The sequence below is a fragment of the Neopsephotus bourkii genome, unplaced genomic scaffold (genome assembly GCF_033783945.1).
Source record: "Neopsephotus bourkii isolate Nb327-2 ecotype Australia unplaced genomic scaffold, CSIRO-AGI_Nbou_v1 NB_1737, whole genome shotgun sequence".
Taxonomy (NCBI): domain Eukaryota; kingdom Metazoa; phylum Chordata; class Aves; order Psittaciformes; family Psittacidae; genus Neopsephotus; species Neopsephotus bourkii.
The window spans coordinates 805,969-829,658 of NW_026902211.1; the positions used below are offsets into that span (position 1 = coordinate 805,969).

The following is a 23,690-nucleotide window of genomic DNA, read 5'->3' on the forward strand; positions in this document are numbered from 1 at the left end:
TCAGGCTTTCAGCTTCTGTTATCTTGTGAGTCGTGGTCTTGCTCTAAGCCCCCTCCCAGTGGCTCTAAAACCCCTCCCAATCTCTGCAACAAGATTTTACTTTAATAATTTGAAGCATTATTGGCAGCTAAAATGAGGATTTGTGGATTTTGAGTGAAATCCATTGTCACAGCAGCTGTCAGTCTGATTTTGATGCTCAGGCCTGTGTGCCTCTCCAGCAATGGTTGAATACTTTGATATGGTCACAGTTATGCTCTACTCAAATGCTGCTTCTAAAGTCATAAAATATTTTACTGCTTCAAATTCTCAGAAAACATAGCTTAAAAAAACAAGTGAAGAAAAGGAGAAAGAAAAAGCTTTTTAGCTTAGAAACTAAAGAGCAAACACAAGCTAAAAGGAGCTGAGAGCATTTCCCTTTTTTATCCCTCACTGCACTCACTGGAACAGCAAATAAAATGACTGAGCCCATGAATCGCTCTCCATCCCCATGGCCATGGCAATACCAGGATCCCAATTCAGGGCCTTTGGAGATCAGGGGGGTCTTTAATTCTCCACCTCTGTCATGTGAACTGAGAAACAAATGAAGCCCTGCATCAACCAAATAGAATGACATATATCCTACTCCCTCTTTGTTTGACATGTTCAGATACTGTAATGTAACTGAAACAAAGCCAGGATGGATGGGGTTTGGAGCAACCTGCTCTAGCGGAAGGTGTCCCTACCTGTGGCAGGGGGGTGGAACTAGATGATTTTAAGGTCCCTTCCAACCCAAACCATTCTGTGAGTCTAAAATGCGAAATGCCCATGGACAGAACAGGTGGTTAAACAAATAAAATTCCATTACCAAGCTCAAGCAGTGTGAAAGTGCAACTCCTGCAGACACATACACACCATTACCAAAGGGGTTGTGCTCTCACACTCTCATACTCCATCTGCTCATTCTGCAACAGTACGACTTAAGATACCAACATCCCACCCCCCTATCCCAAGCTGTGCAACACCTCTGCTCCTCTGGGTAGTTGGCACACATTAAACAACAAGTAATGTTCATCTTGATAGCTCAGAGTCCACTTGTGGAAAATAAAAGGGTAAAATACTGATGACAAAATGTAAAACTAAACACATAAGGAACAAAGATATTCCTAATTGTCCCACCAATATTTCAGGTTAAAAGCCATTAACATAAGGTGAAAAGTGTAGTGTGCTCTTCCATTTTGCCCCTGCCTTGCTTTTGTTATACCTTAGAGCTTCCAAGAAAGCCAAATAACATGGTTTAGTCTTTGAAAGGTTTAAGATTGGAAACTTTGAGTGTATAAACTCTAAACATCTCTTATTATTTGAGTGTTTTTTAATGCAGACTTGTGTACATTAATAACCCATTTAAGGATGAAAGGCATTTATGTTTCAGTGGTCTTTGGAAAGGCAAAAAGAGGAACATAAGCAGGAAGCAGTGCGCAACATTTGTCCCAGGACAAAGAAGGGATCATGACTACGGAAATCCATAGAGCTTAATAGATTTGCAGGACTGGGCCTGCCATTTCACTCCCAGGATGAGTTCTGGTGCATCTTACCTAGAGAATGGAAGCAGACACCTGCCTCTGGTGGCTCCTCAGTGGAAGCTCAATGCAGGAACACACACAGAGCATTATCCCATCCAGTGCCCTCCCACTAACAGAGCTTTTCACACTCCTATAAAGCAACATCTGGAGACAGTAGTCTCATCACATCTCAAAACTAACAGAAGCAGTAATAATATGGTAATACAGGATGACATTTTATGAAAGATGCCACTTAACTGAAGACTAACAGACACCGTGCAATTTAAACGAACTGCTTTTAGCAGGGGACTGAGTGACAATCAAGAAGAAACGTCTGGCCCATTTGGGCAAACTGTGGAGCAGAGTCTGAATGGATGGAAAATGCTGACTTAGGTAAAGCAGTGCCAGATCTGCACAAGCTAAGGACATCATCTTATGAAGTCCCATTTGTAGGACCAGACTAGAAACACCCTTAAATTGAGGGTGCTGAAATGAAGCTGCATAAGCAAAGAGGAAAGAAGCTATTAACACATAGAATATTTGCTTATTGTGCTTCCCTCCCCCTATGGGTTCTTTAAGTGAGCTGAAAAAGAAATCACAAAATTATCTGAACACAGACAAGAAAATTTGTGTTGTGCATAAAGATAAGAACTCAGTTTCCTGATTACCCCGGTCTGCCTTGGTAAGGCAGAAGCTGATATAAATTTGATTTAGGTTCTCTGAGTATCATTTGTGTCCAGGCTCCCATCCCAAAGATCAGATCATAAACTCACTGAGTGGTTTGGGTTGGAAGGGACCTTAAAGCTCACCCAGTTCCAAACCCCTGCCATGGGCAGGGACACCTTCCAAAAGACCATGTTGCTCCAAGCCCCGTCCAACCTGGCTGGGATAGATTAGATATCTAATCTAGGATTTATATTAGACATTAGGAAACTCTCCCCTGTGAGGGTGCTGAGGCAGGTTGGAAGAAGAAGGAAGAAGGCCAGGTTGGACACGGGCTTGGAGCAAGCTGCTCTAGTGGAATGTGTCCCTGCCTGTGGCAGGGGGTTGGAACTGCAAGAACTTTAAGCTCTCTTTAACCCCAAATCAATCCATGATCATTAGTAAGAACTGCTCTTGGCATGGAAGCCTCATGCCTTTATGAAAGTTATCACCCTACTGCCCAGCCTGTCCAGTCAGAAAACAAGTCTATAGTCAAACCACATTATAGAAATACATTAATTTAAACAGTAACAGCACCAAGCAGAACCAGTGTGATGTGGAAATGAATAACCACACTTCATCCTAATAAATAAAAATAAAAACCATTGCTGGATAACAAACTGCCTTTGCAGATAAAAAAGTAAATCCCTAGAATTTAAATCCATCATGAGCAAAATCCCTCTGGAAGCAAAAAATCCAGACCAAAGCATTATTGTGACTGCCTTTGTATTAATAACTATTTATGCAGACTAAGATAAGAGCAATCAATCCACACACCTCAGGACAAAAAGCCCATCTTCTGCACCAACCAGGATAAAGACTCCTCACCACATGCTCCACAGTTAAAGGTACCAGGGGACATGCTTTACTGGACTCAGGAATTTTCAGGCATTGGTCACTGCTAGAAACAAGTATCAAATTTCTGGCCCACAGATATGCTCCAGCAGTATATCCCAGCCACTTCTCTTCACCCTGCTGCTTCCTAACACATGGTATTTAGTGTGTGAACTTTGGATGCATCAGCGCCTAATGCCAAATCAAGTATCTTGCCAGCTCCAAGGATCTGTCTGGCTTTTCTGGAGTTCTGTATTCACCCAGTCACCCCAAAGTGCACAAACACTTCCCTTTCACCATTCAATTACCTTCCCTTCTCCTCCCAAATTACTTCTGTTCCATATAGATCACCATTCCTGTTCTATCACAAACATAGCTCAGAAAGACATCTTTTGCCTGGAGCACCCCTATCATGCAACCACCTGCACCCCAACTTGAAGAGAAACCTGAAGTACACTTTGCTTCCTACAGAGCTCTGCAGTTCACTTGTCTGTATTGTTTCAAGTGGTCTGAAGGGACGTGTTGTGCGCTGAACAGAAGCTGAGACCTGGCAGAGCTCAAAGCCACAGGATGTCAGTCATCCAGAAGCACTTCACCTTCTCTTCCACCTGCCTTTTCTCTCCCTGTTTAAAGGGTGGATGCTGTCCTTCTGCTCCCTCAAAAACAAAGTGAGGAGGGAGAAAGAATAAACAGAAGTCAAGATACGTTTATTATCTATTTAATCAACCTGCCAGGGAAAACCATCATCTTGCATTGAAAGGGAGAATTCAGCTATGAGGATGTGAGGCAGATGAAGCCCCTATCTTTCAGCAACACAGCTGGGCTGCTCCCAAGCACAAACTGGGGATCAAGAATCAAAAGGGAAGAATATTTTTGTAACTCTACTCTTACCTCTGTAGCTGTCATACCAAAGGCTACTGAGGTGGAGTAAGAACAGAGTTTCAATCATCAGGCTAAGCAGACAAAGTCTCTGAAATGAGTACTGGTCCTACAGGCTTCACAGGATCCACATTCGAAAGGGCAGATGCAAAATGCTGCCATATCCTCAACAGTGCACGTGCAGGGTGCAGCTCTTGGGAACAGCTGCTATCAAGAGAACAGCAGCAGCATTTCCTTGTGCTACATGAACCTTTGTTCCAGGAAATTCAGAAGAGAGCAAAACCCAACACAAGCACAACCTGCACGTCAGAGGCTTGTCTTACTGCACTTAGCAACACAGGAAACAAGAAACCCAGGTTAGGTTTTCCTTCACTGCTAATACTCTATAGAAGCATTAGCCAACAGTAGCAAACTTGCTAAAGCAGCATGTGTTCCACCACTGTCTACATTTAAAGTTATAAAGACAGTGGAGCCAAAAGCTTAAGTGATACTAACAGGGAAGCGATGCATACTTCAGGACAAGGCTTAGACTAACTCCCAAGTTAAATTAGGCTGTAAATGAGCAATTGCAATAATACCTCCTCATCAGTTGTACAGAACTCTTTCAAACTCTCCACACGCCATTTGTGCAGTGCTTTGACTCATAGATCAGCCTTTTTCAGAGTGTCTGGTTTTTCTTTTTAAGCTTGAAAACCAGTACAAAATGAAGGCAGTGCAGCACCCCTCAATCTTAGTTTCCAACATTACCATGTAAATGTTTCCTATTTAATCGGAGTTATCACCTTGAAATGAAATCAGAAAGAACCAGTTATGAACCTGTTGTAACAACTTATGTTAGCCCACAATGAAGTTGTTGGTTGTTCAGTTTGAGCATTTCACAGCAGTACACAGCTCCCTCCTTTTTTCTAACATCTGTAACAGATCAATAGACCAAAACATTTCTATAAGACAAGTGGCCTTAAACTGAAGAAACAAAAAGGCAAAAGCTGCTTCTCAGTTCTAAACTTCTCAAGATTTCATGGCAACAAAGTACCCTTTAATAATAAGGAAGAGGTTTTCCAACTCCCTTGCAATATTGTATGAAACTCTGAATGTACAGACTATTTACATTTATATCAGCTACTTGATCCTGACTGGCTGTAAGAGGAGTATTGAATTCAGGCACACTGCTCAAGAGTAACTTTTATTTCCCCAGGCCAACAACAAAAATTGAGTATTGATCTTGACAACTGCTCTTTTCTCCAGGAGCTAAATCACATCCTCCTGCTGAGTTACCCAGTCCCTAGCAGCTTGTCTGAAGAGACGAGCTGCATGAGAACCATGTGAAGTTCTTCATATGAGGACAAACCTCCCATTGTGATAAGCATGTCCAATGAAGAATTACTGACTGGGGGCAAATTACGGCATTTCTCAGGACTTTTTCTCCCCTCCCATTCCTTACCAAGTAATTCTCCTGTCAGACTGGAAAGTTTCCTGCTTCCAAGCCTCAAGGTCACAAAACCCTACCAATCTTCACAGCATCACAGACTGGTTTGAATTGGAAGAGACCTTAAAACTCATCCAGCTCCAACCCCTGCCACGGGCAGGGACCCCTTCCACTGGAGCAGCTTGCTCCAAGTCCCTGTGTCCAACCTGGCCTTGAACACTGCCAGGGATGGGGCAGCCACAGCTTCTCTGGGCACCCTGTGCCAGTGCCTCAGCATCCTCACAAACAACCCACAACCGAAACAGATCACTCATTTCCAAGGGCAGGGTTTGCCATGTTTTCTGGCCATTGCTTTTTCTGGATGGAACCAAACTAGGACTTAGTTTTCAGTACCATCTCTAAAGATCAAATAGAAATGAAGTCTTGTAATGCTGGCCTGTAGAAACCAAAAGCATCGTCAGTGGGTAACAGATGCCCAGGCACATACTGGTTACAGAAAATCTAGATAAGATATTATCCAGTTTAATAAAACTTTGTGCTCAGAGTGAGACTTTTCATAATTAGTTTTTATGGGGTTTATATAATGAAAAACTTTTTCAAGTCCATGAAATCAACTACCATTCATTCTGATCAACAACCAGAAAATAACGAATGATCATGATATGAGTTACATCACAGTACAATGACTTTGTAAGCTCATGCTCTGCATTCTGGTCATGCTTTTACATGCAAGGTTGAAAGTCAAGAAACTCAGAGCAGACAACTATAACTCTGTAAGTGAGCTTCTGATGATTGAAGTGGAAGTAAAACATGGTCTTTCCCAAATCCTCTTCTGATTTAGAGATAAAAATAACAATGAAAAAATATCTCATTGCAAGGAGAGGTTATGCCAGCCCCTACTCCCTAGTACGTGAACATCCAATGCCTATGTGAAAAGACACCACTAAGACTGTTTATTAAAAGGGACATTGACTTCTCACTCTTGGAAGGTTGCAGACAGCTTCTGTTTATAGTTACACTGATTTCTTGCAATTTAACCATTTAACCAGCTTGCTCCAAGCCCCTGTGTCCAACCTTGTACACTGACACGGATGGGGCAGCCACAGCTTCTCTGGGTACCCTATGCCAGCACCTCAGCACCCTCACAGGGAAGGAAGTATTTATTTAAATATCTATTTAAATAAGTAACTACTTCTTCACCAGTTTAGGTGATACTCTCTACCATTACTTCTGCAGCTGATTTTGTTATCTCTTATTAGAGGCTCTAATAAACACAGTGATAACTGTCCAGTAAAATAGGACAACTCCAGTCATCTACTGACTGCAGACAGATGTGCAGCAGTTTGGTACTTGCCTTTTGCTAATAAAAAAAAATGACAAAGAGAAAAAAGCAAAATTCCACCTGAAAAAAGAAGCATCACTCATCTCTCACCTATTTAAAACCCTGCCCTTTTCACTGATGTCATTAGGTGCTCTAAGAAAAATGAAGGAAGCAGCGCTCTCTTCTTGGTTCAGTGCATTATTTAGTATCTTTACCATGGAAGTTCTGTGTAATTATCCTCAAAATAGGGTATTTTGAGGGAGCTCCACAACACAAGGAAATTGGAATAATGAGTTGCATTTTCCCATCCACTGTACCAGCTAGCATTTTGAGGAAGCTGTACATCTTCAGATATTGGGTAAGTTTCTCCCTTTCTTCAAATCCATTAGGATCAAGATTGTTACAATTTCTCCACCCCAAAGAACCTAAATGCCATCACCATCAATCTCCACAAGCTCTGTATGACAGCTACCATTAACAGAATGATCTTCTCCAGGTAGATTTTCGTTAGTAAATTAGGACAGAAAACAGTGAGTGGCTCAGCTCAGCCAAGTGGAACAGATTATCCACAGCATCCTTCATGATGTCCATTGATACCTGTAAAAGACATCATTCAGCACAAAGCCAACAGCCTTTCTGTTGTTTTATTTTTACCCCTGCAGTAAGCTAAAGCATGCTTTCTTCAAAGGTAATGCAGACCAGTTTGGCTGCTGCAGAGTGTGCCCGCAGAGTCCCAGCACATGAACCACATCAGCTCAGTACATCCCACTTCCATCTGCAAATGCCCAGTCCTGGGCCTGGCCTGCAGTTATTTCTGATGAGGGTTAGAGAATGTGACCACACAGGGGGAGACAGCCAAAGATGAGCACCAGAGCATGTGCCCATTTCCCAAACAGGCCAGGACATCACCCACATCACTTCATGCTTTCCACCTAGCTGAGAAAAGCCTCCAAACATCTGTGTTCTACCAACAGACAGATGCTGAACACAGCAAACAACTCCACACCACATCCTCAAGCTCAAATTTATGGTTTTTACCAATTCTTCTAAAGATGCATTAAATGTTCACTATATATAACCTGTATAGTAAAGGAAAGGCAGTAAGGATGTACATCCCTGCCCCACAATGCACACAACCTGCCCAGGTTCCTCTTTTGGTAACAGAAGAGGATGCTGCTGGGGATGCTCAGGCTGGGACAGTGGGTGAGGAAGGCTAACACTGCACTGCTCAGTCCCATCCCAGGAAGGATTTGGCTGTTCTTGAGGCATTCCTCCCACTTCAGCCTTGCTATTTGGTCAGAAAGAGTAACTGGGACCAGAATGCTTTTTTGTAAGCTTTGCATTACTTCAATCTACTCGTTGCAAACTACTAACTTGTGACGAGGAAGGCTTTAGAAGGAAGAGAGCAGCCTGTTAATCTGTTCTTTGTTCACAGCACAGTGAGGACGCTGCAAACATTACAGAAATGCAAACCTTCAGAAGATAGCTGTGTGGTAGGAAAAAGTGCTGGATAGAAAACTGCCTTGTTCACCCCCTTGCAGATCACAGAGCTTGATTTCTTTAATGGCTGATAATGTATGTGTGAAACCATATATTTAGCCATTATACATGAAACATGAGGAACATGATCCCTTGGTTTTTCCTGGGAAGGCCAATATGGCTTAGAGAGAGAGGCTTCCTGTCCCTGGAGCAAAATCGATCTGTTAACAATACGAAAGAGAAAGGGAAGATGCTGCACAGCATTTGAACAGGTTTCTTTGTCAGGAGTGAGGAGAGGAATTGCTTCTATCAAATGGAATACAAGAAACTAAATGCTTCCCACTTCACCACACTGCACTCATGAATGGACAGCACTATTTGTTAAGAACCAAAGCTGAACTATTACCCAAGAACAACATATTTTTTTTATGCCTTTACAGGGTGAAGTTTTTCCATCAGACCAGTCTGACAGAAGAACAATTTGCCTACTGGAAAACTGGTTGGAAAAGTCTCATTCTCTGGCCCATTCCAACAGAAAGCAGAGCAGAAAGTTTGGCCAATAAATGACATGCATAAAAACTACAGTTCCCTAAACACTGGCCTATGGAATTGGAAGTAAAATATTCCAGGATATAGGAAAATTCATCATGTTAATTCAGATCACTGACAAAGCACATCTACAAGACCATTTGTTACTATGATAGTAAGGGAACAAAATCATTTCTGCTGTATTATGAAGCTGTAGCAACCTACCTGCACACTTAGTCCTTGTTGTGAGTGGTGGTCCAGGGGGGCCGGTGCCTCCTTCTCCAGGGCGAGTGAGCAGCACCCGGATCTCGTACTCCACATCAGGGTCCAAATGCCAGAGCTTGTAATTAGGAGAGTCTACAATGTGTGTTTCAGCCCAATTCCCAGTGGTCGTCCGGTACTCCACCTCTTTCAGTATGATGGGCCCATCTCCAATGATGGAGTTGGCGTTGGGTTTGATCCACAGGTACGTGGCACCGACAGCCAGCAGCTCAGGGGGGGCAATGGGAGTTGGGGGCTCTGTGGACAAGAAATCATGGAAGCATGAGACTATTGTGGCTAAGGGAGCAAATTTCCACTTGCAGGAATACAGTAACCTCAAAGCAGCTATGATTTAAAATAAGACACAAAGTTACTTTTAAGAGATCAGAAGGTTTACACTTATTCCCTCTGTAAACATCTGAGCAATAGCACTCAATATAATACTGTAGGGTGAGGGGGTAAAGAAACTTTAAATACAGACAACTGAGTGCACTTGCCATATAAAAAAGCTCCAGTACAACAGCCCTTCCTCTACCCTGTGACCTGACATGGCAGAATATCACAATCATTACTCATGGTATTAGGGTTCAGCAAAATAAATGAGTGTAATGCTTACTGCGACACAATTAGCAGTGAGTGGAAAACTCACATGACTTGCTATTCTGTGATTTTACCAAGGAAAAGATAGGTTAAAGGTAGGATGTGGTTTTAAATCGAAGCACTGGCTGTGTGTGTCAGAAAATACTACTGAACTTAAACGCTAGGGATCACAGAACAATCACAGAATCCCAGCCTGCTTTGTGTTGGAAAGGACCTTAAAGCTCGTCCAGTTCCAACCCCTGCCACGGGCAGGGACACCTTCCACTAGAGCAGCTTGCTCCAAGCCCCTGTGTCCAACCTGGCCTTGAACACTGCCAGGGATGGGGCAGCCACAGCTTCTCTGGGCACCCTGTGACACAGCCTCACCATGGGATCTTCCCATGGTTGACAATATCAGTTGTCAGGATTCTTCTAGAACTGAGCTTGTGGTAGCTCAGAACTAGGGCAAACTCTGAGGCAGCAGTGAATCAACACCTCCTGCCATGTTTGATTACAGAGTCTGCTTAACTTCAGGAGGAAAGGCACTCAGGCAAAGTCTCTATGGGGCTTGAAAAGTGCCCAGACGTCTGAAAAGCATCATGAAGAGGCAGGAACCTGGCTGCTGAGTATCACCTCTGTGATAAAAAGAAAAGCAAACCAATAAAAGACATCTCAGCAGCACCCTTTGACAAAAGCTCCAAAATGAAGCAAAATAAAACATCTACAGGGCTCTGGCTGCCTGCCTGGTTTTTATTCTTCCCCTTCTCATCAGTGTGTAAATAACACTTGCATATTGGAAGCTGCATGAACAGCCTATGCCTTGTGGTTTTGAAAACCCTCAAACCTGAGCTGAACTGTGCAAGATTATGAGCAATTCCCTTAACCTCCCTGTGTCACACACTAATGTGCTTTGCCCTCAGCCCCAAGGACACGAACTCTCTTCTGTTGTGAAAATAAGGTGACAAAAGGACGTCTTTGTCTCAGAAAAAGGAACCTATGAACATTACAACACAACATTCATGTTAGAGTTCTGGGGCAGTTATTCTAAATCCAGCTTAAAGGTGATTCCTCAAAGAACCCACAGAACTGGAAGAATCAGAAAGGGAGAAGAAAGGAGCATGAGCACGACATGATGGGAGGAAGATGGGCCCTTCTCCTCTGGAGAAGTATTGCAAATTAATATCTGCTCAATGAAGAGAAATTAATGTGTGGAAACCATTATTACACAAAATGATCAACTGAAACATCATTAATTTCATTTCTGTTGGCTAATGGCAATGAACCAAGCTGTCTCCTTGAGACTGACTGCAGGAGTTGCGCATTTTACCCCTGGAACAAAAAGCAATCTGAATTGTCACTGCAGCAGGTATCCAACATGACCCAAAACCACCGTTGCGAGGTAAGCTTTGTGTGGAATGTCTGTTTCTGCTTTGATTTGGCACTGTTCCCCTAACTCCTGCCAGAACCCTTTTCTGATATGTCAGGCTGATTATGTTTTGACTTAGCAAGCTGAGTTGTCCAAGAAATTTGCTTTCAGGAAATGCATGTGGATACATTTTCATTAAAAAATCAAATTATTATAAATCACAGTTTATTACTTGCTTCTTGGTGCAAGGCAATTAAAAGACAGACTTAGTGCTTTCTATTCCCAGTGCAAAAATGACATCTTACAAGTCACATCCGAGTGGAACACAAGCCAAATGAAATATTAAACTTCATTCTCCTGGACTGCAGACTTCAATAGCAGCATGATCCTGGTTACTTTGAGATTTGATTGCAAGTTAGAAGAGATTTATGGACAGAACTTAATTAATAGAGCAGTTTGTCCTGCTAAAACCAGCCACAGACGTCTCATCTAGCATGTCTAGAAACTACCATTGCCAGAATGATTTAAATTAAGATTTAGACAGCATTACTGTCTTCTCTATTGCTGGTCACACCTAAACCTTCCCCACAAAAAAGTGATGGTCCCCCCAAATATTGATGGTGGTTCCACCCCATTAATTTCCCCCTTTTTAAGTACCATTTGAAAATCAGGTGCTGCAGAATATTGGAAAATGAGGAGTTTAAACCATATTCTTCCCATTTTCCAAATTTAACAGCTGAAGTTACTGAAGGCTCAATCCCATCTCACTGAAAACGGTGTGCTCTTTCCTACTGGCACCAACTGGACAAGAAGCAATTTGTTTAATATCACTCTGTGCCAGGCTCCTGCAAGTGAAGGGCACGAGTCTCCCATCATTTAGCCAAAAGTGACACATAACTAAGAACCATCTCTTGCCATTGCTAACTAAACTCACTTGTGAGTTACAGGTGACCAGCCTGACATAGTGAGCTCACTGTTTAATTAAAATCTCTACATGACCTTGATTAAAAAGACATGGCGACAGATAAGCCTCATGCACATGTAACTGGGACCAACCGGCCCTATTTGATCCAGACAGTGTTTTTTATTGGAAGCTTTGTCTTGGCTTCTTGCTCCCCTTCAGCTCTTCCCCTTCCTCCTTTTCCTCCAAGTGCAGAGGAGAAAGCCACAGGCTTCCCAGCAGTGAGGACATCTGGAACTGGATTTCTGGAACTGGAACAGTATCTAGCCTGAATCCCAGATGGAAGGACACAGGAAAACGTGGTTCCCTGCTGCCCTCTTTCAAGGAAATAAAAAGACCTATGTTGAACAAGCTCAAAAAAGGAAGTTACTAAACATGAATAGATTTTATTGGATGTGCAAATCAGTTCCAGTTGTGCAGACATGAGGGGAATTTGGGATATGCCTTTCTCCTCCCATTAGAAGAAGAAATACAGCTGTGGATTACAGCTTTGAAACTACAGAACCCTGCTAGGGCTTTCACAAGGCCCGAAAAAGACCAAAGAGAATCATGGAATATCTTGAATTGCAAGGGACCCAATAAGGATCACTGAGTCCAACTCCCTACTCGTTGCAGGAATACCTAAAACTCAACCCTATGATTAAGAGCATCATGCAGATACTCCTTCAGCTCTGACAGAATCGATGCCATAGATACTATACTTTGCAACTACTGTGAAAAACACACATACTTTACTCTTTGGAAACTCCTCCTGAGTGTTTCTACTCTACTACTGGAGTACTTCTTTATGCGATCTTTTAAGCAAGGCAATTCTAAGCAATTGCTCGATGATGGAAGAAAATTGCACTCCATGAATCGTTCAGATGCAACTGGAAGACAGAAAAATAGGAGAAAAGTCCCCCAACAAGTGTGATCGCTGTCTCCTATGAAATAATCCATAAGGAAAAAGCCTTATAGAAAATATAAAACCAGCTGGAGAAACCCCTTAAGCTATGGATCTTCTAGGAATAAAACTTCCTGAAAATTCCCTTCTTGCTCATAACAAGACCAACTGACAAAATGTACACCCAAGATGACCAGGAACTTTAACTTGCAGTGATGGCCTCTCAGTGGCTTTAGGCAACAGGAGCCCCTTATGCTACAGAACACCAGTATATCACAAGTATCAGGATTCTGCTTCTAAAGTACTAACCTGTATGTTGTTTTGTTACTGAACAATCATGCCAACACATGAATTCCTCACACAACCCTCTCAAACACTGAAATAACCTCTCAAATTTGGACTAAGAGAATCAGAAAACCAGAGAGGAGCATAGGAGCCTGACCCAAGCCTGCTTAATAGAGGAGAAAAGCAGGTCTGTATCTGGCTGGGCCTCCGGTCCGCACCTTCCACACTTCTTGCTGACCTGGAAACCCTTCCAAACCATCCACTGTGGATTCCCACACACAGGCCAGGCCTGCAGAGCAACAGAAGGTGGCTGCACAATGTACAGACAGCCCTAAAGTGTTCTCATACACACAATGTACAGCCCAGGCTCCAAAATCAGATCATAACAGTCTTCAACGTTCTCTGGGGGTTGATGAGGTGGGGATGGGAGCTCCTACCAGAAGACATTTGCCCAACAAGCAGGATCTGTGTTTTCAAACATGATACTGCTTATTCCTCTACTAATGGGAACTGCAAGATACATGAGCAGATGTGGACTGTGCTTGCCAAGTGGAGAAGGATGGAACTGGAAGGCAAGGGAACCAAATTTCAAGTTCTGAGAACGTTTAAGCAAAACCAATATAGAACAGAACATATTTGTATGGTTTTCTACCGAACAACCACAGAGTATTGCAATTCAAAAGCTACTGAGATCACAGGTACTTAAGTTTGTATTTAATAAGGCAAACTCAGCTGTTCTAAATAAAAATGGAATCATGTTGAATACCTCTGTTCTGATTTTTTGCCCCTCCATCCTTTAGGCAGAATTTGTCACCTTTACAAACCTTACTGCTGGCTGCTGGAGATACACTTGACTGAGCAGCAAACCTGAGTACCCTTTCTAGCTCTACATCACAGCAATAAGCACTCTGAGCTCTTAATGACAGTATTTATCCTGGCAGCGCTCATTAACACACTTCCCTACTGTAGTAAATGGAGCCATTGAATTTTGTTTTCCAGGGATTGTCCAAACTCCCAGTTCCACCTACTGCACAAAGAAATGCCACAAGGACTTTTACAGTATTTAGCATGAGACTATTTCACTGTGCTGACACCATGCTAACAGGTTTTTGTTTGAAAGAGAGACATTCAGATGTGTCTCACAGTGACAGATCAGGCTGACAACAGTGGCACATGTCAACAGTGTCAGAAGAGTATGACAGCGGCATTAATAAAGTGATCCCTTAATTCACCCACATGGATACACTGCACCAGCAAACAGCACAGTTTGTGTCCTCCAAACCAGAAATGCCCAGATCCAATTCTGACATTAGCAATTTGGAATATTTAATTAAAGCCAAAATCCAGGAACATGAGAGAAGATTTTGAGGGAGAGAATCCTGACCCTCTGCTGTGCTCTGGGGAGACCTGCAGTCTGACCCAGCTCTGGGCCAACAACATAAGAGTGTCACCAAAGAAAGCCAGCGGAGCACGAGACCCAATATTTGGCAGGATGCTCGTCTTCTGACATCCCCAAACCGACAATTCCCTTTAAAACAGTGTAGGTGCAGCACTTACATACTAAGGGAGAACTTGCAGCAGCCTGATGAAAATGTAGAATGCATGCTCTCTATGTGTTTTCCCCTTAAGCAGCAGTGGAAAAGGTCCTCAGTGATTTGAATACATGTGTTCTAAATTAAGCAACTAGGTTTAAAGAAAAGAATCCTGTAATGCTTACAAGAGTTACTATAAGGCAGTAGAAAACACCTTAACTATTTCCTAAAAGCACTGCAGTCACCATACAAGACAGCAGAACAAACCTGAGCTGATTCAAGTTCATCTGCATTAGTGTCACTTATCAAACACAAGTTCCTGAGAGCAGGAAGAACTGGAGCAGAGCCTCCTGCCAACTCTTCCAATGCTGGTACAGGTTTCAAGGAGAGGGGCAGTGGTATCAAGGGGAAATTCCAGTAGCACACTGTTTCATTAGCATTTCACACTATTTGTGTCTCAGAAGCTTAGCTTGGATCCACGAGAGCCTCAGAGGATGCTTTCATTCTCTAATAAAGAAGAAAATAGCATCGGATTAGGTGAACACTATCTCATTTCCCAGTGTAAATTAAGTGAATTAGATGGAAGGCTCTGTGCTCTAATTGTAAAGCTTATTACAAGAACTCACATGGATTAGAACTGGATGCTTCTCTTTGAGTCATTATTTGTACTGGAAAAGAGGAAATAAAGGTGACCACAGACTCCCATGGCTCAGTGATGGCTCAGTATTGATATGTAAGAATCCCCAGGAATGCAGCAGAACATGCACATGAGGCTTGCGCACTGAGTGCTAGAAAGAAACCTTTATTCACAGGGCTGCCCCACACAGCATATAGGCTGTCTCGTAGGTAATCCCTAAGAATGACAAGCTCCCCAGGGTTGGGAATCACAGATAATTAACTCTCATTTTTAATGTGCATGCAATTTTCTGAGTTTTTCAACTGAAAAAAAAAGCTTCAAACTGACATAGAATCATAGAATAGGGTTGGAAAGGACCTTAAGATCATCCAGTTCCAACCCCCCTGCCATGGGCAGGAACACCTCCCACTAAACCATCTCACCCAAGGCTTCGTCCAACCTGGCCTTGAACACTGCCAGGGATGGAGCATTCACAACCTCCCTGGGCAACCCATTCCAGTGCCTCACCACCCTAACAGAAAAGAATTACTTCCTTATATCCAATCTGTTTCAGTTTGAACCCATTACCCCTTTTCCTGTCACTATAGTCCCCAGTGAATAGTCCACCCACAGCATCCCTATAGGCTCCCTTCAGATATGGAAGGCTGCTATGAGGTCTCCACGCAGCCTTCTCTTCTCCAGGCTGAACAGCCCCAACTTTCTCTGCTTGTCTTCATACAGGAGGTGCTCCAGCCCCCTGATCATCCTCGTGTCCTCCTCTGGACTTGTTCCAACAGTTCCATGTCCTTTTTATGTTGAGGACACCAGAACTGCACACAATACTCCATCATGAACAGGAGCAGTAGAAGATGCTGCGAGGGCTGGAGCAGCTCTGCTCTGGAGCCAGGCTGAGAGAGCTGGGCTGGGTCAGCCTGGAGAAGAGAAGGCTCCTGAAGGGGAGACCTTAGAGCAGCTCCAGTGCCTGAAGGGGCTGCAGGAAACCTGGAGAGGGGCTTGGGACAAGAGCCTGCAGGGACAGGACAAGGGGAATGGCTTGAACCTGCCAGAGGGGAGACTGAGCTGAGCTCTTAGGCAGAAGCTCTTCCCTGTGAGGGTGCTGAGGCGCTGGCACAGGGTGCCCAGAGAAGCTGTGACTGCCCCATCCCTGGCAGTGTTCAAGGCCAGGTGGGACACAGGGGCATGGAGCAAGCTGCTCTAGTGGAAGGTGTCCCTGCCTGAGACAGGGGTTGGAACTGGATGAGCTCTAAGGTCCCTTCCAACACAAGCCATTCTATGATCCTGTGATTAATTTAGGCATTAGGAATATCTGAAAGGGATCATAAAAATAAAGCCCAAAACAAACAAACAAGCATTGTCTCTTCTTTGACAAGGGAGACTGAAATACTGGAACTTTCCAGAAACTCTGATGAAAACATTCTGATTTCTCCAGCAGAAACTGCTTCAGCTGCACATGCAGTAGTGGTCATTCAAGTTGCAGGTCGCTTCTGGACCTATGTCTGAGTTTCTATAATCCCAGGGTTTCTAAAGCCTATGCATACTCAAAACCTACACTGCTTCCTTTAACAGCCAATTACACAATTTGAAATATCAGTCTATGTGAAGCTCTTCTTTCTTTCTTTCTTATGACTCCAGAAAGACTGCACAAAGATACAGAAAGCTGCATTCACATCCTATCAAAAAGAATGTCCTCTCCAGCAGTCCGTAGCCAGGGGCAGCTTTATCTCTCCCTCATGTTTCTAGCTCCATGGACTATTTAAGCTCCTATATCATGTGTTATTAAATCTGTTTCAGCTTTCTGCATGAACAAGCTGCTGATCTCCTATTGGGACTGGAAATGTAAACTCAACATGCACCAAAAAAGGAGAAAGCAGGAATAAACACATAAACTGTGAAACATGTAATTTCAGGTCAACTCAAGTTCAAGCAGCTTCATCAGTTGCTATGCTACCAGCTTATGATGGTGGGAAAGGAGGAAGGCAAAAGGATTTTACAGCTTCCTCTACAGTGGCTATTTAGCACCTTTTGCTTTCCGGCACATCTCTGTCTGCAGATGGAAGGATCGTTAGTCTTTAAGCTGCTGCAATGGCAAGTGACTGGAGGTATTAACCACTATGAAGCAGCATGGAATGGTTTCTCTGGATTGATTAAGCAGCTTAATCCATGGCAGCCTGCTAGGTTTGCAGGAAAAGCCTGAGGCAGGATTCTTCATTTCATTTAAGGCAAAGAGAGGAATTAAACATCCCACTGCCCTTTACCGCCCTGTGCACTGTCTAGAGATGTGCAGAACAGTAAGGAGAGCCGAGGCAATAGGCAGGCTGGAGTTTAAATATGAGAGACCACCATGGCAGAGACCTGTAGACTCAATAACATCCATTCTGATGTTGCACCACAGATACTGACATCTCTTCTTGCAAATACATTATGTACCCCAGAGCTGGGTCAGCACATTTCAAGACATGTTCACAGTGAATCCTCACAATATACTGGTAAAGAGAGTATGAGTATGTTGGTTTATAATAGGAAATCATGATTAATGGAGGGCTGTAGGGCCAGAGACTAAATGCATTCTGGTGTTCCAGGCTTCAGGCTTTATGACCCCCTTCACAGAAGCATATGCCAGGCTTGACACATAAATTTAGGCTTTTTTGGCCCATACAGCAAAATGTTTTAATTTAAGCATTTATTTTCTTATGATAGGTCTGTGAGAAACACTGATCACATTCGATCATGAGGAAGAAAGTCAAACCTGACATGGCCTCTAAAGAGCTGTCATGGACATAGCAAAGTCACTGACCGAGCTCTTGGGAATCCACCATGGTACAGACACACACACACACACACACACCCCCAGTAAAGCAGCACGCAAGGAACATTTCAAGCCACGCACCTGGCTCATGGGAAGCAGCATGAACAAGTATCCAGGCAACAAAGTTCAAGAGTGGATGGTCACCTGAGTGCACGCTTGCTTGATACTCATCTGCACAAGAACATGGGTCAGATCTCATATTCATACAAACCTTGGGTGAATCAAAGGTGACTAATTTTAAAAGGACCTCTGCTGAGTGCCCGTTCTGGAAGTCACTCCTGTCTCAACGGACTGAAATGACAGACCTGGTCAGGCTGAGGCACGCAGTTAGCACAGGGGAAGAGCAGGCTTTGCCGTCATCACAGCTATCCTTCATGAAAATATAAGAGATTCCTCTCTTCTTTCTCCGGGGTTAGTAGAGATGTACTCCCCAGGAAACCAAAGGAAACTACTTGAGCACCAGGATATCAGTGCTATTTAAATACCCCATAGGCAGATTCCAGAACATTCACAATAATAACACCTCCAGAAATTGCCCCGTAGTTTACATATGAAGTAGCACTTTTCATCCTAGAAACTCAACACAGATGAATCATCCTTCCACAACAAATACACAACAAAGTGTGAAAATGAGCCAAGTTGCTGCCAATAACTGTTGTGCTGCCATGAAGGCCACTCTGCTTATACAGCTATGTGAGCAATCTCATCATTTATTGACATGTCAATGAGGCAAGAATCTTTGCTTCTGGTGGCAAAAAGAATCATAGTCTGCAAGACAAACATCAGGAGAACAACTTGAAGTTCCATGGCAATTTCCAGAACATAAAGGGATCTATTCCACTGCTAAGTCGTGCACCAGTCTTTGGCCAGTGCAAAACACACACAAAAGAAGTGGGTCTGCTACAGAGACACACAACCAGAACCGAATGTTCCCACTCATTCTGGTGTATTCCAACTGTTTTTTCCTCGAAGAATGAACAAACTTCCTACTTCTGAATGTAGCTGAAAGAACACCTGACAGCCAATCCCATTAACCCTAAATATGCTCCCACAGCATAAGGAACCTTTCTCAAAACATACTTTCTCTGCTTATTCCATCTTACCCACCCAGATGTACCTAAAAGCCTTGCTCATTTAGAGACAAGGCAAACTACAATTTGTTTTCTGTCTTCTCTCCTTTTTCTTCTTACATCAATCACATTCATACAAATAAAACAGCCTTGAAACACAGCTTGGTTTGGAACATGGGGATCATACAGATTGAATCCATACACTATCTGTATACTCCTAACAGCACACAGTACTTGCAGACAGCTGGGAAGTCACACTAACATCATGAACTTCATGTCTGATACAGCCCATTCTATTTCAAGAGTCTTAACCCGATATCACAATGTCACCTGTGAAACAGCAGAGAGAAGACATTTCAAAACCTCTCTAGTCATAAAGGAACCTATTTTGTAGCCATTAAAGACAAGAGATTGAAGGCCTAAGACAGCAATCTACAGCAGTGAACAATGAGTGACACTTGCACTCATGTATTCTTAGAGCTACACCCAGGTGAGCAGCCAGTAGCAGAGAAACGATGGGGATGGCAAGTGAGAGCTGGTAATTTCCCCAGGTGAAGCAGAGGGGAAAAAGACATCCAACACCAGGAGCAATTCCCTAGCCATGAGGCCAATTTCTCACAAATCCAATAGCCCAACTAAGGAAAAGCAAACAGGATACGTCCCCTAAACTTGAAGGCCACAACAGATCTGGGATCCTGCATGTTAGAGATTTGCTGGTTTTCCATAAGTCTTCAAATATTCCCAAGAATTTCGGCACTTGGTAAAGGAATTCTTTTGTTCCATACATATCCTTGCTTACTATTGTGTTGCCCCTGAGACAGTTAATAAAAATAAGATCTCCTACCACTAGACAAATCTGGGCGGCTATTTAGATTTTGGAAGAGCTACAAAAGGGCCTGTGGAGTTTAAGCTGTAGAACTGAACTGGTTTTAATGGGTCTTATATTTGAAAACCAGTGCTAATTCAACCAGGGTCCTGCACAGCTAGGAGCCTTCTGCATTTGAACTTACACAACAGAAACCTGTTCACCTATAGAAGAAGCTATGCTTGATTCCCATTATATCATTTATGCATATCCATGACCTCAAATCAGATTCCTTCAAAGAAAAACTCTATTATAAAAATATCTGTTCCAATGGCAGAACAGTAGGTTAAAAGGTTTTATTGAGAAGCTATCAGAGTATTTACTGTGCTACACACCTTCCTAAACCAGAATCTGCAAATATCCCAGCATTATCTGCATCGATGACTAAGTAGATTACTAGTAGTTTCTTCACTGAAGCACACTTTCCCATCTAGAGTTTTCTGCTCACAGTAAATTATTACTCCCCAACCAACGCAAATTGAACCTGTGTTTTCCTGAGGAGGTTCAGATTCAATTTGGATTTACTGATTTAATCAGCTGAGAGTTTCTTACATAGTCTGGTCCCCTCCAGGCATACATTTAGTAAGTGCCCGGGTTCAGCGCGTGCTGCAAAGGCTAAAAACAGGGAAAAGAGAGTGGGAAATCCACTAAGATGTAGGAGAAACTCTTTTTTTTTTTTTTTTTAACTGTATGAAGAACAGTACATAGGATTTAGATCATAACAACTGGTCATACTTTCAGGGGGATGAAAACCCATATACCAGCTTTGATACACAACCTAACCATTTTTAGTACCAGTATTCCCTAAGTATGGCTATTAAACAGGCCAAGAACCATCAAGAAACAGGAATTCATCCACAATTTCTGGCTTGAAACAAGATCATGGGACTACCTAAACATAAGGGAACATCTGATTAAGCACTACACTACTGCAGAGTGGGATTTGAGCTCACCACTGAGGGAGGGAAGTGGATTGGATGTGTTCATATATGCACACACCTGCAGTATTTGTATGCTGTGATGTTCTAGTGTGGTGGTGATAAGCACTGTACAAACAGTGTACAAACAGTCTCTACAGCAAACAGCTTGTAACTCAGCACACACAGACAGACAGGACAGAAAGGAACAGTGATGAGGCTCAGCCAGCAAGGCAGGCTGCAGTCTCTCTGCATTATCAGCCTGCTACAGAATACTCTGTAGTCATAACAACAAAACTGAGAGATGCCAATTACCGTAACAGCAAGCCCACAATTAGCAGCATCTGAACAACATGCCATCCTGTAAAACTGAAGAATCAGCAGCTGAAACGCAAAATGACCAACTATGAGGTTCAAAAGTTTTCTTCCTACATTAGAGTTTCAAATCATGACTTGCAAAGTTCTTTCTCTCCTTTGTAAGGGATGTTTATCACTTTGGACCAAGACCATACTCTTCTCAACTCAATGGAGAAGTCATATGCTCAAGTCCATTATTCTGTGATTTGAAGTGTTGATGGATAAACAAGTTCATCACGGAAATGCCACCAGTTTGGAAACCTCCATTTTGAACTCTAGAGCTGCATCTTTCACATCGAAGCAAAATATCAAAGGCTAATTTTCTAAGCATTTTCTACGCACATAACATGGAGTTAGGACACATAAGGGTTTCCTTTGCATTACTTTGTAAATGTGGAATTCCAGCTGCTGTGGATAACAAATTTTAAGCAGAGGAGTCACTGCATAAGCTGTCATATACGTCATCAAGAATGTCTATGTTAGTGATTTTATCATTCCATCTTTATTAAGCCTGGGGTCAAAATTCACCTTTCATGCTGTCAGTAATCCCTGTCAGGGACCTGGTGAGACATTCCACTGCTAGCACATCTCAGGATGAAACAGGGCTGCAGTATTCCACTGAAACACAGAGACTTGGAAGCAAGAACAGCAACACAAAACATCCAGAACAGTCTTGCACAAGTGTCTGAAAGGACCTGACCTGATCATGCATAATAAAGTATTCCGTTCTTCCAGTTTTCTTCTATTTATTTTCTGTCTTCACAAGCAGAAACCTACACTGTCCAAATAGAGTCCAGTTAGTACCTCATCAGAGTATCCTTCAGTGCCACAGAAAACTATTTATTCCTCAAACTTGTAAATTTACATTCCCTCCTTGAAGCCCAAATAAAAGTCACTAGATATGGTTCGACATAACCACAACCTTCAGGAGAACTAGAGAAAAATACTATAGATCAAATCTTACACAAAACACTTGCACCAGGAGGTCTACTGCTAGATATGGCTACTAAAACCCTATCTGGCTTCACCCAGAGTTCCTCTTTCCAGGTATCCTTAAAAGCAATAGAGAATCTCGTCAGTTGAGGACAGGCAGATACAGATTATTGTGTAATGCCTGGCTCTAATGAACAGCATCTGATCATTTCCCTATCATTTGTTAACCATTCATCAGCTTAGCTCCTTGTAGGTTTGCTTAATTATTTAAGAAACACAAAGATATTTGGCTTTCGGCCTAATTCTTCTCTAGTTTATGCTGGTACAGATCCAAAATAAATGGAGTTACCGCTGTGATGCAAATAAGCCAAGTTTCTGCTCTTTTGTTGCCAGTAATCTGAAATGTTGATGGCTTCTTATCCTTCACGGGCAAGCTGATAAGAACCAGCACCAGAGGGAACTATTTTCTAATAGAATCTGCTCTGTGCCTGCTCTGAACCAATTTGGTGCTTAGCAGGACCCTGGCACAGCTCCACAGTCCAATGAACATGATTAAAAGTGACTTGATGAATTTAGTCTATTGAATAGGTGGCTATAAGCAGTCTGGAGGGAGAGGAAAAGCAGTATGTGCTAGGTGGAAATACTTTATGCTTTCTAGAATGGTTTAAACAAGGACAGGTCTGTGAAGCTGGGCACAGAAAACTTCAAGCATCCAAATTCTATTAACTGATGCCTGTTGAGGGCTTGGCAGTGACCAGGAGCAAAAAGTAGGAGCAAAGGAAAAGAAACCACTGCCTGGCTACCTGTGCTCCTCACCCCAGCGTATCTGAGTCGATCCTCGGATATCAGGAAGTAGGGGCAATCAAGACAGGATGCTGCTAGCAAACACAGTTGTTGCAGGACAGTGGAGTGAAGCCGGCCTCCGAGGGTCTGCCTCTGCTCCATAAGGAAACCAGGGACAAGCAGAGCCAGCAGCTCACAGTCAAAACAAGCAATGCCAACTGGATGAGAATTGACAAGAGACAGCTGAAATTGATGGGGAGCTACTCCAAGTGACAGGCACATACTGATGGTATCCAAAGCTGCCTGCTCTGGGGCACAGCAACGAAAGAATAGGGATTTAAATAGAGTTGTCTGTAGATGGTTTGTGTAAGGTTACACAAACCCCTGATTTTAAGAACGAAAGAACTGAGCTAAGCCCATCTGGACCTTCTGAGCAGCAGTGGTTGATTCATGCACACATATTATACACCCTAGGCAGAACATTAGAGGATTTCATTTCCAGGAGACTTGCAGCAATGAAACAACCACAGAAGGGTACACTGGGACTAATGGAACTGACATGGAACCAGTCCCAGAGCTGTAACAAAACCTTCTGAAACCAGCATGATTACGAGTGTTCTCAATTATTAAATGTAAGACAAGAAAAACAAACAGTGGAAGCAAATCTGCTGCTTTCATCTAGCAAAATGTATTCCAAAGTTTTCCAGGAGAAGTCATTGGCTCTCTAATGAGTTATACTACAAATCTG

At 42.9% G+C, this 23,690-nt stretch overlaps 1 protein-coding gene across 9 annotated transcripts in view; it reads right to left on the reverse strand.

The window, feature by feature from the left end:
- PTPRT (protein tyrosine phosphatase receptor type T) overlaps nucleotides 1-23,690 on the reverse strand; it is a 548,712-nt gene that overhangs the window by 424,408 nt on the left and 100,614 nt on the right. For all 9 annotated transcript variants that reach the window (XR_009728966.1, XM_061376782.1, XM_061376778.1 and 6 more), the window contains exon 6: nucleotides 8,933-9,226. Coding sequence is in view for 8 of the 9 variants with exons in the window: in XM_061376782.1 (XP_061232766.1) it covers nucleotides 8,933-9,226 (294 nt within the window). In the remaining variant the exon portion in view is untranslated. The remainder of the gene's footprint in view (nucleotides 1-8,932; nucleotides 9,227-23,690) is intronic.